Source organism: Trachemys scripta, chromosome 7 (genome assembly GCF_013100865.1).
Source record: "Trachemys scripta elegans isolate TJP31775 chromosome 7, CAS_Tse_1.0, whole genome shotgun sequence".
Classification (NCBI taxonomy): domain Eukaryota; kingdom Metazoa; phylum Chordata; order Testudines; family Emydidae; genus Trachemys; species Trachemys scripta.
This window is the reverse complement of record NC_048304.1, coordinates 49520856-49535208: the sequence shown is the minus strand read 5'-3', so window position 1 is coordinate 49535208 and position 14353 is coordinate 49520856. Positions and strand designations below refer to the sequence as shown.

The following is a 14353-nucleotide window of genomic DNA, read 5'->3' as shown; positions in this document are numbered from 1 at the left end:
TGGCCCTTCTGACTCAGGGCTGCGGCTTGAGCCACGACCACACTGCAAAATGACAGGACTCGGGCTCTGACCCACCTCCTAGCAGGGTCAGACTGATTTGTGTGTGCCTGGAAGGAGGGCTTGGGCTCAAACCCAAGTTGGAGCCCGGGCTTAGTGTGCAGTGTAGACTTATTCTTGCAGGCAGCCTGCCCCTATCTTTGGCACAAGGAAGCTAATTAAAGCTGTACTCCATCTCAGGCCTGACGCCCGTAAGGACTGCAGGTCCCAGCATGCAACAGCCCACATTGGCCCAAGTCCACAAGGATCAAGATAGGGCACCGCATGCTCAGACCCGGAGGCTGCATCATCTTCTTAAAAACCAAGACATTTGCAGGTGCGCCACGCTGAGAATTGCTTTGCTGGCAGGACAGGTTCCTGTCTCCCTAAGGAAAGCTAAGGCTGAACGGGATAAGCCCAAGTGACACCAGGAGAGGTGAAACGAAGGGGCTGGCATGTCTTGCAGCTCCCACTTACTTGAAATGCAGGTCCTTAAACGTGAAGTGAGTCTCTACAATGCCCGTGGTCTTCACCCTGGTCCTCAGCACATCCTGCTGGGTTGGAATGTAATCCCCTCTAGCTATCCTCTCCAGGTCATTCAGGTAGCTGCAGAGAGAACACAAAGGAAGCTGCGTCAGCAAGGCAAGCCAAGGGACGTGGCTTGGTGCGGTCTCAGGGCTCTGCCTTCCCGGCTACTGCACAGCCCGGGTGCTTTGGGGGAAAACAGGAAAGTGGGCCACACCGCAGCGTTGGTTCCAGAGGGACTCAGACCCACTGGCATGGCAGGACAATGGGAGTAAAGCTGCCCAGGGAACATTTCCATGTTTGTTAAATAAAGTCCCCTTCACACCTATCTCCTGGCCAGTGAGTAGGGGAAAGAGGCCGGCAGAGATTCCAGCAAGCTGGATCGTTCCCTAGTGTTTGGGCTGGGGCTCCAGCCCAAACAGAAACACACTGCGGGTGGGGAATCATGTGAGAAAGGGACCCCAGCTGCACTTCATCCTCCATATGGAGCCATGGCCCATGGAAACTACATAGAATCATAGAGATATGGGTTGGAAGAGACCTCAGGAGGTCATCTAGTCCAACCTCCTGCTCAAAGCAGGACCAACACCAACTAAATCATCCCAGCCAGGATTTGTCAAGCTGGGCCTTAAAAACCTCTAAGGATGGAGATTCCACCACTTCCCTAGGTAATCCAGTCCAGTGCTTCATCACCCTCCTTGTGAAATAGTGTTTCCTAATATCCAACCTAGACCTCCACCACTGCAACTTGAGACCATTGCTCCTTGTTCTGTCATCAGCCACCACTGAGAACAGCTGATCTCCATCCTCTTTGGAACCCCGCTTCAGGTAGTTGAAGGCTGCTATCAAATCCCCCCTCACTCTTCTCTTCTGCAGACTAAACAAGCCCAGTTCCCTCAGCTTCTCCTCATAAGTCGTGCCCCAGCCCCCTCATCATTTTCGTTGCTCTCCACTGGATTCCAATTTGTCCACATCCCTTCTGTAGTGGGGGACCCAAAACTGGACGCAATACTCCAGATGTGGCCTCACTAGTACCAAATAGAGGGGAATAATCACTTCCCTTGATCTGCTGGCAATGCCCCTACTAATGCAGCCCAATATGCCGTTAGCCTTCTTGGCAACAAGGGCCCACTGCTGACTCATATCTAGATTCTCGTCCACTGTAATCCCCAGGTCCTTTTCTGGGGAACTGCTGCTCAGCCAGTTGGTCCTCAGCCTGTAGCATGTCCCAGCATGCAGCGTAGCAGGCTCCTCAATCAAGGTGGAACACTGCATGCTGGGATGTGTAGTCCAGGCAGGCTGGGGGCTGCATGTGTAGGCTGAACTATGGCTCCCCCTGCATTTTTACTCTGTACTTTCACTAGTGGGAGTCATCTGCACTAGCTAAAGGATTTTGCTCCCCATTGAAACCTATCAGAGGCCTTCTGAGCTATTGAAATAGTGAGGCTGGTACAATCAAACCAAGGGCCAGGGCTGCATCATTCAGAAAACAAGCCCCATAAGGGTGGGGGGTCTTGTGCCCCATTACTGTGTTATGCTGCTTTGCAGCATGTATCCGCCACCCTTATCGATTTCCTTGCTCCCGACTGGGTGAAAGTGCAGTGCTTGCGTATAACTGGAGCTTTTCTGGGGGAGCAGATCCTGTCTCGTGCTCAGGGCAGTGCTGTTTTCCCCCACCCCATTCTGAGCTAATCACCGCTACGGAGCTGCATTGATACGGTGCTGCTCTCAGGAAAAAAAACGGAGAAAGGAAAGTATTCATCACTATGGCAACAAACCACACAGAGAGCGGAAACAATTGATGGCTATGCGCCATTTATAGTCAAAAACACAAACCCCTCCATCCTGTGAGGAAGAGGGAGGTGCCGGGGCGGCAGTGCTGCAGTCCAGGCAGAAATACCCTGATGGGGCAACTCTGCCTCCATTGTCAGCTGGGGATGATCAGCAAATACTCCCTACCCCTTCTGCCTCTAGCATGCAGCCCTCACTGGTGGGCCCAGGGATGGAGTTCTCAGGGCCTTCACTGCATGCAGCACATTTGGGCAGGGGCCTGTTTGAGGACCCGGGAGAAGGACTGACGAGAGGCAAAGAGTGGCTTCCCCCAAAACACCAAGAGCATGACAATCCTTTACCGCTCCTGGTGCAATTCAAAGCTCCCCCCAGGACTAAGTCCTTAACTAAACATAATTCCCACCCCCCCAACAATAAAGATGTGGGGTGCTGAATCCACATGTCCCGGCACGCCCTGCGTCTAGGCTGCTCAGATCAAGGCAGAGCGTTCCATGCTGGGGCCTACAGCCCACTCAGGCTGCACCTCTGGGGACACCTACACCACAATGGGAGGTGTGGCTGCAGCATATGTAGACAGATCCATGCTAGCTCTGATCTAGCTAGAGCAGTGGTTCTCAAACTTTTTTTTCGCGGACCAGTTGAAAATTGCTGAGGATCTCGGCAGACCATTTAATGATCTTTCCAAATGTTGTTTGTACCGTTAGCTAACTATTGTAAAGTGCTTTGGATAAAAGCACTATATATAAAAAAAAACAAAAAAACTTTTTTTGTTCTACAAATAAAAGCACACAACTCATATTTTAATGTCAGTAATCTTACCTTTCTAATGCAATGGATGTGCCCTCCCTCCCCCACCAGGGCAGCCCCCGAGCTGGGGCTGGGAAGGAGGGCTGTCTCTCCCCAGCAGCTGCAGCCCTGGAGCTGGGGAAAGTCACCTCTTTCTCTGGCCACCACAGCCCTGCATGTCCCAAATTCCGCCCACCCCCTCTTCTCACCCCACTGCCCCCTCCCACCTACCACCTATTCCCCCCCAAGGCCACCACCTCACCTTACATGTGCCTCTTTCTCCAGGGTCCAGGCACCTAATTAGTGGAACCACACCTGCACAGCTCCACTAAATAGGTGGGTGGCCCTTCATTCTCTCATGTGTGGCCACGCAGGTGCGCACCTTAGAGGGAACTATCCACGGACCTCCTGAATGGAGAATAGAGCACAGCATGAGAACCTCTGAGCTACAGCAAAGCTAGCTCGAGTAACAATAGTAGTGAAAGGCAGGGGCCACTCGAGGATGTAGAGGGGTTTGGGTGAGCGAGGCGAGCCCATACAGCTGTAGCCTCACTGTTGTTACTTGTGCTGGCTAGATCAAAGCTAGCGTCGGCATGTCTACACGTGCTGCAATCTCACCACCCAACTGCAGTGCAGACAAACCCTCTGAATTACAGGGAAGAGCAATACAGTGCATCACTGGCGACATTTTAGGGATCCCGATCAAGTGTTGGCTGCTAGATTTAGTGTAAGTCACTCTTTAGAGTCCTGATCTTTCCAGTAGAGGGAGCAGTCCGTGACAGAAACCTAGCTCAACGCTTTCCCCCTCAGCTGAGACTTGTACAATGACTGATGAAAATGGCATTAGTCCAGGACATCTCACAGATAGGACAGCAGATTACACCTGGAGCTGTAGCCCTGTCAAACACACAGGAAGCCCTGGTAGTCCCAGAGGAGGTGATGAGGGAGAGGCAGGCATGCTGTCTCAGCTCAGGAAACTGGCACCGTAGGGTTTTAAAGCAAAGGTTCCGGATGGGTGTGGTGCATAAATCAGAGCCCCCAGCAGGATCAAGCCTGCACATCTACACTCCGACCTTACATACTTCTACTGTGACCACCAGCTCCAGCAGTCTGGCATCAAGTATCTACAGAACTCATCTGCCAAGCAAACTTCAGGGCCAGTCCTTTCTCTGTGCTTCAAAGCTGTTGGAGACAAGTCTGAGCTCTAGGTAGCACTGACAGTTACTGTGGACTCAGTCTATGAAGCAGTCTACAAAAGCAGTATCAGAGCACAGCAGCACCTTTGAACATTTAGTGTCGCAGGCACAGGAATCCTACCCACGACACTGCCTGGGAGGTCAGCGAGAGTTTATGTTGCCCCAGATCAGTTGCTTAATTGGGTTATTACAAACAAGCGTCCTTTAAGCAAATTAGAACCATGCTAATCAGGGGATTTGCAGCACCCTAATCTGGTGAGAGCTAAGCTTTGAGATGACAGATTCCCCTCCATCACAGAGAACAAAGGGGACCGGGCTGGGGAATGGCAGGTGAATCCCCAGCGCAGTTATTACATGGTAACTTACACAGTGTACAGCTGCCCCTGGGGAAATCACAGAGTGACACCTATCCCGCAGGAGAGCTCCTCACCTTCCCGCTGTGCTAATTAACATCCATTTCCCTTCCTTGGGAGTTTTTAAAGCCTGCTCTTCAAGAGCTGGGGAATGGAAGCTCGCATGGCAAGATAGGGTTGTGCTCCCAGCAGAGATTAGCCTGCAGCGAAGCAGGGACAAGTCCCAAGTTTGGGCCCACACCAAGGAGCACATGAAAGGCCTCGCCTCCTGATCAGCTGCAGCATGGCCCAAGGAGATCCTGTCACCTGCAAACATTTGCAGGCAGCGCAAGTCTGCCTACTGAGGCCTTCTGGGCATTGCTCCCAAGAGAGCGCTGCAGGCAAGTGGGATGTGCATAGGTGAGGCTCAGCCATGCTGTCCATCCCTCACTCTGCCAGAGGCACATGCTCCAGGACACGCATGGGAAAGCTGGCAGGTGCTGGGCACACTCATCTCAGAGAAAACTCAAGGTGTCCAAGCCTCAGGTCTGGAGTGTGCCGGAAACTACATTTAAAACTAGACCTCTGGTAAGGACCAAAGACTGGAACACTAACCTCCAACACAGGCCCCTACCCTGAAGCTGGCTGGACCATGCAGTAGCCACCAGCTCCTTGCTGTGCATGCACCTGGCCTCCACATGAGCTGCTCCACTCCCCGGGCTCCTGGTGGTGAGCACGCCATGGTCATTGTGGGATAGAGCACCTGTGTATGAATGGGAGGGGATTGGCCACAGAGCCACCAGGGGAACACACTTAATGCGAGAGGGAGAGCCAAGGGATCAAAGGGGAGCCTGAAATACCAGTGCCAGGTAGGGAGCCAGTGGCACTGGCTAGTGGCTGAGCAACGAAGACCATAAAGGGATGTTGATTTACACCAGCTGTGCATCTGGCCCCCAGATTTCTTCTGATCTTCAGTCCAGTGAGCAGGTGCGCCTGCAGGAAGACACTGCGTGTTCTCTGCACCCTCCTAGCCCCAGAGATCCCTGCAGGAGGGGATGCAGGCCCTGCCCAAAGCCGGAGCTTCACCCCACTACAAGGGCATGGCTCCAACATGCTCACTCTTCTTTAAAAAGAAAGGCCTGACCGCACCATGCAAATGAGCTGGCTGCTCAAAAACAGCCGGAAACTCTTTAAGCCTCACAATACAAAAACAGGAAGCAAAAGCCAGGGGCAGGGCTGGGGCTGCACAAGCTGAACTGCTATTGTGGCCTTTCGTACACCTCCCCCTTTCCCCGTCTTCCTCTCCCACTAGGGACCAGGCGCTCATGAGGATTCCTGGCTTGGCTGGGATAGGATGTGCCACATCGGATTAGAGATCAGAAACTCCCTTTTCCCACCTGCTGAGTGTCCTTGACTCGCTGAGTCCCTGAAGAGATTCCTTAGCTGGCTGGAGGGCCAACAAGCTTCATTTCCAGCCACCCGCTGCTTGGTGCTACACAAACAAACAGTGCACTAGCCTGGGCCGCTGAGATGACAAGGCCTGAACTCAGAGTAAAGCTTGTGGCAGCCCAAGTCTCTCCTGACAGCTGCTGCTTTGCACTCGCAGTAAAGATTCACTAGTTCCAGGGCCACAGGGTGTCCCAGCATCCTTGGCAAGGCGAGTTATCCTCATGTGCCCTGTGTTAGAGCCCCAGCACCACGACAAAGGGGAAAGTGATGCAAGGAATGCTGCAGCTCAGCCAGCCACAGGGGAACTAACCGCTGTGTGGACAGTGCTGGAGGCAGCTCCGTGCTAGGGGCAATGCAGCCCAAAAGCCCTGCTGGGGAAGGGGGCCGAGGGTGCAGCACTTTCCCCACTTAACAAGTGGAAGTTAAGTGCTGCCAAGGCAGCGGCAGCCTAGATACATGGCGGCTCCAGAGAGCAGGGTCTTGTAATCTGTTGACATCGCCCCTTCCTGGAGACCCCCAGGGGATGCCTATTAGAGGGCTTGCAACTCTACCAACACCCTAAAGACTAGGGCACATAGGCACCAAATTTTATATTTCCCTCCCGGGGGATGCTCCACCCCGACTCCGCTCCAAGGTCCTACCCCACTCTGCCCATTCCCCTGAGGCCCTGCCCTCGCTCCACCTCTTCCCACACCGCTCCGTCCTTTCCCTCAAGACCCTGCCTCCACTCCACCCCCGAGGCCCCACCCTCACTCCGGCTCTTCCCACCCTGCTCCAACCCCCCCCCCATGGCTTCTGCCCACTGCTCTCCACCCTCCCCCAACCGCCAAACAGCGGTGCTCCAAGTGCTTGAGCTCCGGAACACCCACAGAATCAGCGTCTATGCTAGGGCAACCCTCCAGTGAGGGGGATGGGTGCTGGGGAGATCCAGTGTCCCTCCCAAAGGCTGAAGCTCTCCAGTGGCAGGCTAACCTTTCACCAGAGCAGTAGCGACCACCAGGGAGGGAGGGGGCGGAAAAGGTTGTCCTGGTCTCCCAGCCTTTGGCTCGTCTATTTCACTGGTAACTCACGGAGGCATGGACAGTCTCTTGCTGTCTGGAAGTTAAAGGTATCTAAGGGAGTTAGGCATACAGCGCTCACTGATCCCAGCTAGTACATGTACATACAGTACCTAGCACCGTGAGTCCCGATCTTGGCTGGGACTCTACACCATCCAGTTACTTATATGTAAGGCTACGTTTTAGTCATGGGTATTTTTAGTAAAAGTCACAGACAGGTCATGGGCAGTAACCCTGAATCCGTGACCTGTCCATGACTTTTACTATATACCCCTGACTAAAACTTGGGGGCAAGGGGCTGGGTGGCAGCGCACAGCCTGGGACCCCCACTGGTGCTGGGGGATTGGCAGGCTCCCTACCTGGCTCTGCACCTCCCCCCCAGCAGCAGCAAAGTTTGGGTTTGCGAGGGGGCAGAGGATTGGGGCATGGGACAGGGTCAGGTGGGCTCTGGGCAGCTCTTACCTGGGGGGCTCCCCGGAAGCAGCGACATCCCCCTCGCTCACCTGCTAGGCGGAGGCATGGCCAGGCAGCTCCGTGCACTGCCTCCGCAGCTCTTATTGGCCGTGGTTCCCAGCCAATGGGAGCTGTGAAGCCAGCACTCTGGGCGAAGGTAGCGGTCAGAGCTGCTTGGCCACACCCCCGCCTAGCAACTGAGCAAGGGGGATGTCGCCGCTACCGGGGAGCCCCCCGGTAAGTGCTGCCCAGAGCCTACCTCACCCATCCCATGCCCCAACCCCCTGCCCCCTCCCACACCAAAACTCAGCTGCTGGGGGCTGGGGGAGGGTGGCCCAAGACTGGTCCAGCAGCGGCCAGTGCAACAGGCGCAGGGGCTGCCTGAGCTGCCCGAGGGCCAGGCACACTGACCGCTGCATGACTTCTGTGAAACCCGCAGCCTTACTGTTCTGGGCCTTATCTCCATAGTACCTGTGAGACTCAGAGTCATCTATGGATTTTACCACCCCGCCACACCTGTGGGCAAGGCAGTGGTGTTATCCCCACTGTACAGACATGGAGCTGAGACTGGGGAGAATTAAGCCACATTTACACTAGAAATCATTGTCGGTAGAGCTATGTTGCTTGCAGGGAGGGTGACATTTCAGTATTGACAAAGGCTCTCATGCAGACAGTTACACTGGTGAAAGAGGGCTTATGGCTTATTTTGTTTGGGGAATCAGGATAAGCTATCCCAGCCACCCTTCCCCAGGGTAGACAGACCCATGGTCACCCAGGAAGCCTGTGGCACAGCGAGGAATCAAACCCCAGTCTCAGTGCCATACCCTACCCACTAGCCCATCCTTCCTACCCCTGGCAATACAAATCAATAACCAAAGAATCAATCCTGACGCTACGGCCACATCCAGATTTGAAGACTTTATTCGGGATGATCAATGCAGTTCCCTCACCATGGGGATCTTTAGCGTCTCTTAGCTGCTCCTGGCAGGAACTGAGCTTTTTCTGCGATGCTGGCAGCTGGAAGAGGAGTCTGAGGGAGCCCACACACGTGCGGGACTGTCTGGGCATGGCCAGCACACACTGTGCCTGCCACTTTGTTTTGATTGCAGCCCTCCCATGGAGAGGTTCCATTATCATGAGCATTACTGAGTTCCTTCCTGCACAGCTACAAGTTCCCTGCCGTGGGCCAGGCAGCCTTTCTACGTAACACCGGCACAACAAAGCAAGGAAGGGCGGAGGGCTCCTGGACTCCTGCTCGGCTGAGAAAAGCTTATGCAAGATCATGCAAAGAAACACAGCCTTTGCCCTGTGCTTATCGCTGGATGCAAAGAGATACTGGCTTATTGTCACTGTCCTATTAGCTCTGTGCAAACAACAAGCCCTGGGAAAACAAAGACGATTAAGGTGGCTTATTTGCAGAGCTAAATCGCTTGCTGTGCCCCGCAGCTCAGGCTGTCTTGGCTATACACATACTAGCTGTGCTTTACCAGTACAGCTATACTGGCAACACTCCTTGTGTGGGCACAGTTGCACTGGGGAAAGCTGCACTTTGTCCCTGGATAGTGAAACCAACCCCCACGAGCAAATCAAGCTCCACTGGTGAAAGCACAGTCCTGACAGCAAAGCTGCATCTCCACTAGGGCCTTCCGCTGGCACAGCTATGATGGTTGGACTGTTTCACACCCTGCCTGGCATAGCTCTGCCGGCAGACACCATAGTGTAGACCTGGCCTTGGTCATCACTCCATCTAGCCCCCGACCCATAGCCTCTGGTGTGGGTACTTATTTGTTGGAGCCAGAATTTGACAGTCACATTCACAACAATTTTAGAACAAGCCCTAGATCATGAATCACAAACTGTGTAGAGATAGGCCCTGGTGATGCTAATAATCAGAGTGGCCACCACACGTGTGTTCAGTTAAGACAACATCGGAAGCTGCCCAACATCACAACAAGCTGCTAGCTGGGGCCCCGTTTTAACCTTCCTGCCTAGACAGTCCCTTCTATTTCCCTCATCCGCCAGAATTGGAGCTGAGCTTCTGGAACTCATTTCTCCCATTGCACCCCCCGGGAACGGATCCTCCAGTGGGCTTTTACTCGTAGCATGAAGTGGTTCTGGGTAAGCCCATGTTTAGGAAGGAAAGATAATCTGATGGTGAAAACACTGTGTGGGGTCAGTTCCTGGTTCTGCCACAGATTCTCTGCCTGACCTTGGGAAAGCCACAGTTTCCCATGTGTAAAAGAGAGCTGATACTGCCCTACCTCACCAGGCCTGGAGCAGAGCAAGGCATTCATTTGGATTGAGGCCATTGAAAAGGCTAGAAAATTGTGTCCTCAAACCCATCACCAGAGAGAAATGACTGGTCTCTACCAACCCCCCCTCACCACCTGGGACACCTGCTTTCCTTCTCCTCTTTGCTAGTAAGACTGTAACTCACCATCAAGATCCTTCAGGGGCATTATCAGCTTTGCTGCCCCATGCCTGGGCAATGCAACAGCGACCGGTACCGCACCCAACACCCTGGATGGGATCCAGCGTGCATCTTGCACACAGTGACAGTGCCACCTTCCCCCTCTGACTGCACACACTTGATTCCAGACGGGGTCTTCCACGGGCTGTCTAGAGGAACGGAATCCATTTTGGTTTGAACCCTGTCCCTTTGATAATACAGCTAGTCCCTGGATTCGTGGCCCTGTGCTAACAGGCCCAAGAGCATCACAGAAATGCATCGCGCTGCTAAGGAAACCCCCACATGTGCAAGTAATAAGGAATATGAAACAAATCTGATTAGACAAATCAGTGTGATGAGCCTTCACCTGTGAGCCATTTGAAGGCTCCCAGAACAAAGCAGGCAGACCACCGAGAGCTACTCTATCATATCAACAAAGGGAGCTTTGCTTTATACACTGCACAAACACCACCTGCATACTTCCATCTTGGAGTTTTATACTGCTGCCCATCATTGTCCTGTATAAGTGCCTGTTAAACTCATTAGCAACAGGGGAAAAGATCCAACCCCAAGTTCCTGCCTACTCTAGACCGTTAGATACACAACTCTGAGGCTCTAGCAGTGTGGTATAGTACTACCCCACATAAATGTACATAAATGGTGCTATGCCAAGTCACCGAAGACATAGCTAATACCACATCTAAAACCTACCTCTCCGGATCTCCCCTATATATCGCACTGTGTTTTTGCTAGTGAAGTGAACACTGCTGTAGCACAAACCAAGAAATTACAGAACAGACTCTGCAACTGAACTTCTATAATGCACAAGAATCCCTGAACTGGGCCGTGGGGTACTTCCACTCATAAACCGTAGCTGTACTTTGAAACATTTCCCTCTCCGACACTCCCAGTGTCTCCTGGTCTAAGCAAGTTCTCGCTATAACCCCCATTTCCCCTTCAGATCCATGACTTTTTTGCCCCCTGGCCATTCGTCCTGGAAGTGAAGCCTCAAATATGTTTCAATGCAGAAGCTGGCCATGGGGCATGTCTTGCCAGATACAGGATGAGGCTGAAATGATGTCACATGCCAGAACCGAGGCACTGAGGTTCCAGGCTGTCGGTTGGATTTCCCAACACCTGTGGTTATCCTGGTGCCTCGTAGGCATGACAGACATTTCTTCCTTTTACTGCCTTTTGCAACCCAAGCCTTCAACTGAAGCTTTCAGCTTCCTATCCCCCTTGGGCCCAGCTCTGCCCAGTATGCTGCTGCTGTTATTTATTATTCATATTATTGTAGCACCTAGGAACCACACCCACAGTGCCAGGCGCTGTACAAACATACAACAAAAAGATGGGCCTTGCCCCAAGAAACTTCCAACCTGAGTGTTAGACAGGAGACATCAGATGGATACAAACCAACAGGCATTTTGCTCCACAAGTCCCATGTGGCTGGATTGAGAAAAGGTAGGTTCTCTCCAAATCACAAGAGATCAGATGTCTGAATGCTCACTTTGTGCCCAGTGACAACCCACGATCGTCTAGTTTGACCTACTGTATAACACGGGCCACAAGACTTCCCTGAATTATTCGTTTGAATAGATCTTGTAGAAAGAATCCAATCATGATTGAAAAATGGCAAGTGATGGAGAATCCACCACAACCTTGGTAAGTAACAAAATCTGAAGTGACTATTATGGGATACCCCCCCAAAAGAGTTTCTTCCTATTCCCTCATAAGCTACAGGCTGCCGTAGCCCTGAATCTGGAGGGCTTAGATCCCTTCCAGGAAAATCCTTATCTACCAGACAGACATCCAATCCTTTTGGGATTCCTCTCCTCCTATCTTGCCCATTGTTAAGGGTAAAGACAACAGCAGAGAAATAAGTCCCTCCTTGAGGGGTGTAATTTACAAGACTTAGGCCAGGTCTACACTTACAAGCCGACAGCAGCACAGATACAGGTGTGCCGCTGTAAGAGCACTCGTGTAGCCACGCTATGTTGATGGGAGAGAGCTCTCCTGTCAACATAATAAAACCAGCTCAATGACTGGCGGTAGCTGTGTCAGCGGGAGAGCATCTCCTGTCAACACAGTGCTGTGCACACGAGCACTTATGCTGGCAAAATTTATGTTGCTCATGGGGGTGTTTTTTTTCATACCTCTGAGCGAGAAAAGTTTTGCTGATGTAAGTGCTAGTGTAGACATGGCCTTTAAGAGCTTAACCATGTGATGTTGACTGAGCAAAAGAAGGGTTAATACTGGGAATGATCCTGACTAAATGCAGGGCTCTGTTTAAGCTGGAATAGTTGGGGGAAAAAAGGGAGGGGGGTCACAGATAGAAAGAAATGAAATGGAAAGACTTTAATCCTAGCTTTATCTAGTATTTTCTGTTTCTCCCTTTCCATTACAGGGAGAATGACAGCTCAGTCCTAGAATTCAGAGATTATTTGCCAATCATCAAACGGAAAACCAAACCCTGCAAGACATCCACAGATGGAACTTTTACTGCACTCTGTTTAAACTGACAAGCACAGAAAAACGCCCAGCACACCAAAGCAAAAATCCCACAGCCTGCAGAGGATGTTTGCTGACAGCCCTGAGCCCGGCCATGTGCGGGGCTGACAGCCCTGAACCCTCATTTAATTTAATTACCCCCCCTTGTTTTTAATGATAAGAGGAGGTCACACTCAGAGGCTTGCTGTGTGAAAGCAGTCACCAATACAAAAAGTTTGAGAACCACTGCTTAACCCTAATGTAGACAAGCTGCTTGTACTGCGTCTTTCCTCAAGGGATCTCCCACACACCTTAATCCTCATAATACCACTCCTCCCCATCCACAAAGTAGATAGATGTCCTCATTCTACTCATGGAGAGACAGGCATGGAGATATTAAAGTGACTTGCCCAAGGTCCTGTAGTGAGTCAGCGGCAGCATCAAGAAAGGAACCCAAGAGTCTGGAATCCTGCTTCCCCAGGCTACCACCCTCACTCTTCTATTTGGAATCCGGCAGGCAATCACTGGCCCAGCTTTTGGCTACTGCATTTGGGGCTTTTGGAAGTCAGGGCTGTGTAAGCTGGGTGTCTATGTGCAGTTAAGAGAGCTATGCATCTGAGCTGTATGTCACAAATCATTATTGAGTCAATGGATCCCTTAGGAAGATTAACTTACTCAGGGATTAATTTACCCTACCACTTAAGTCAATCTAATTTATGATGCTCAGGGATGTGAAAAGCACAAGTTTCATGCTGTCCACACCGGCGCTATGTTGGCGGGAGATGCTCTCCTGCCGACATAGCTTCTGCTTCTCGCCGAGGTGGAGTAATTATGTCAACAGGAGAGCGCTCTCCCATCGGCCTAGCCCGTCTTCACCAGACGGTGTGCAGCTGTGCCGAGGTACTACTGTAATGTAGACTTGCCCTCAGTAAAATCTCCTCAGGGATAAGTTGAAACAAATGCATTCGATTTATGTATCTACACACACCAGCACTGGACTGCCCTCCAATAGGCCAGCATGATGCCAATTTCTCCCATGCAAACTTTAAAAAAAAAGTCCTGTGACCAATCAGCAGCAGGAAGGCTGGACTGGGATTCCAGAGAGAGAGAGAGACAGACACTGAACACCTCATTCTCCGAGCAATTTAACGCCCCACCTGTAAAACAGGGATGACACAGATCCTCAGGATGGTGAGAGGATAAATTCAACGTGTGTGAGACTGCCAGATACCCTGATGATGGGGGCAAGACAGGCCATTGTGACGCACAAAAATTGTACCAGGTTAATTTCAATTGTTCTTTAAATGGATTTAGTTAAACCAGTGCAAACCCTGTGTAGACTCTCTTATTTTAGTGTAAGAATGAAGCTAACCTGAAATAAGCCAATCTGCTCCTAATCGACTTAAGCTAAGTAGCCTATGTGCACAGAGACCTGGTTCAATTCCTGGTTCTGCCACTGGCCCGCAGGGTGAGCTTGGGCAAGTCACTACTTTGCTGCATGCCTCAGTTTCCCCATCTCTAAAGGAGCGCTAATGATACTGACCTCCTTTGTAAGCACTTTGAGATCTATGGATGAAAAGTGCTAGGTAAGAGCTAGGTGATATTATTAATACCACTTGACAGGTTTCTATCTATTTCAGAGTGTCCACATAGCCTTTTGCACTGGTTTCACTAAACTGATTTTAGATCACCCTACCAGTTCAGCCGGAGTCATGCTGTGTGTAGACAAGCGCATAGACAGAGACAATGTTACCAGCTCTTGTGATTTTATCATTAGTCTTTCAATAG

General features: G+C 51.6%; 1 protein-coding gene across 2 annotated transcripts in view; it reads right to left on the bottom strand.

Annotated features, from left to right (window-relative positions):
* GNAI2 (G protein subunit alpha i2) overlaps nucleotides 1-14353 on the bottom strand; it is a 182950-nt gene that overhangs the window by 30336 nt on the left and 138261 nt on the right. For both annotated transcript variants that reach the window (XM_034775236.1, XM_034775237.1), the window contains one exon: nucleotides 514-642. In XM_034775236.1, the coding sequence (XP_034631127.1) occupies nucleotides 514-642 (129 nt within the window). The remainder of the gene's footprint in view (nucleotides 1-513; nucleotides 643-14353) is intronic.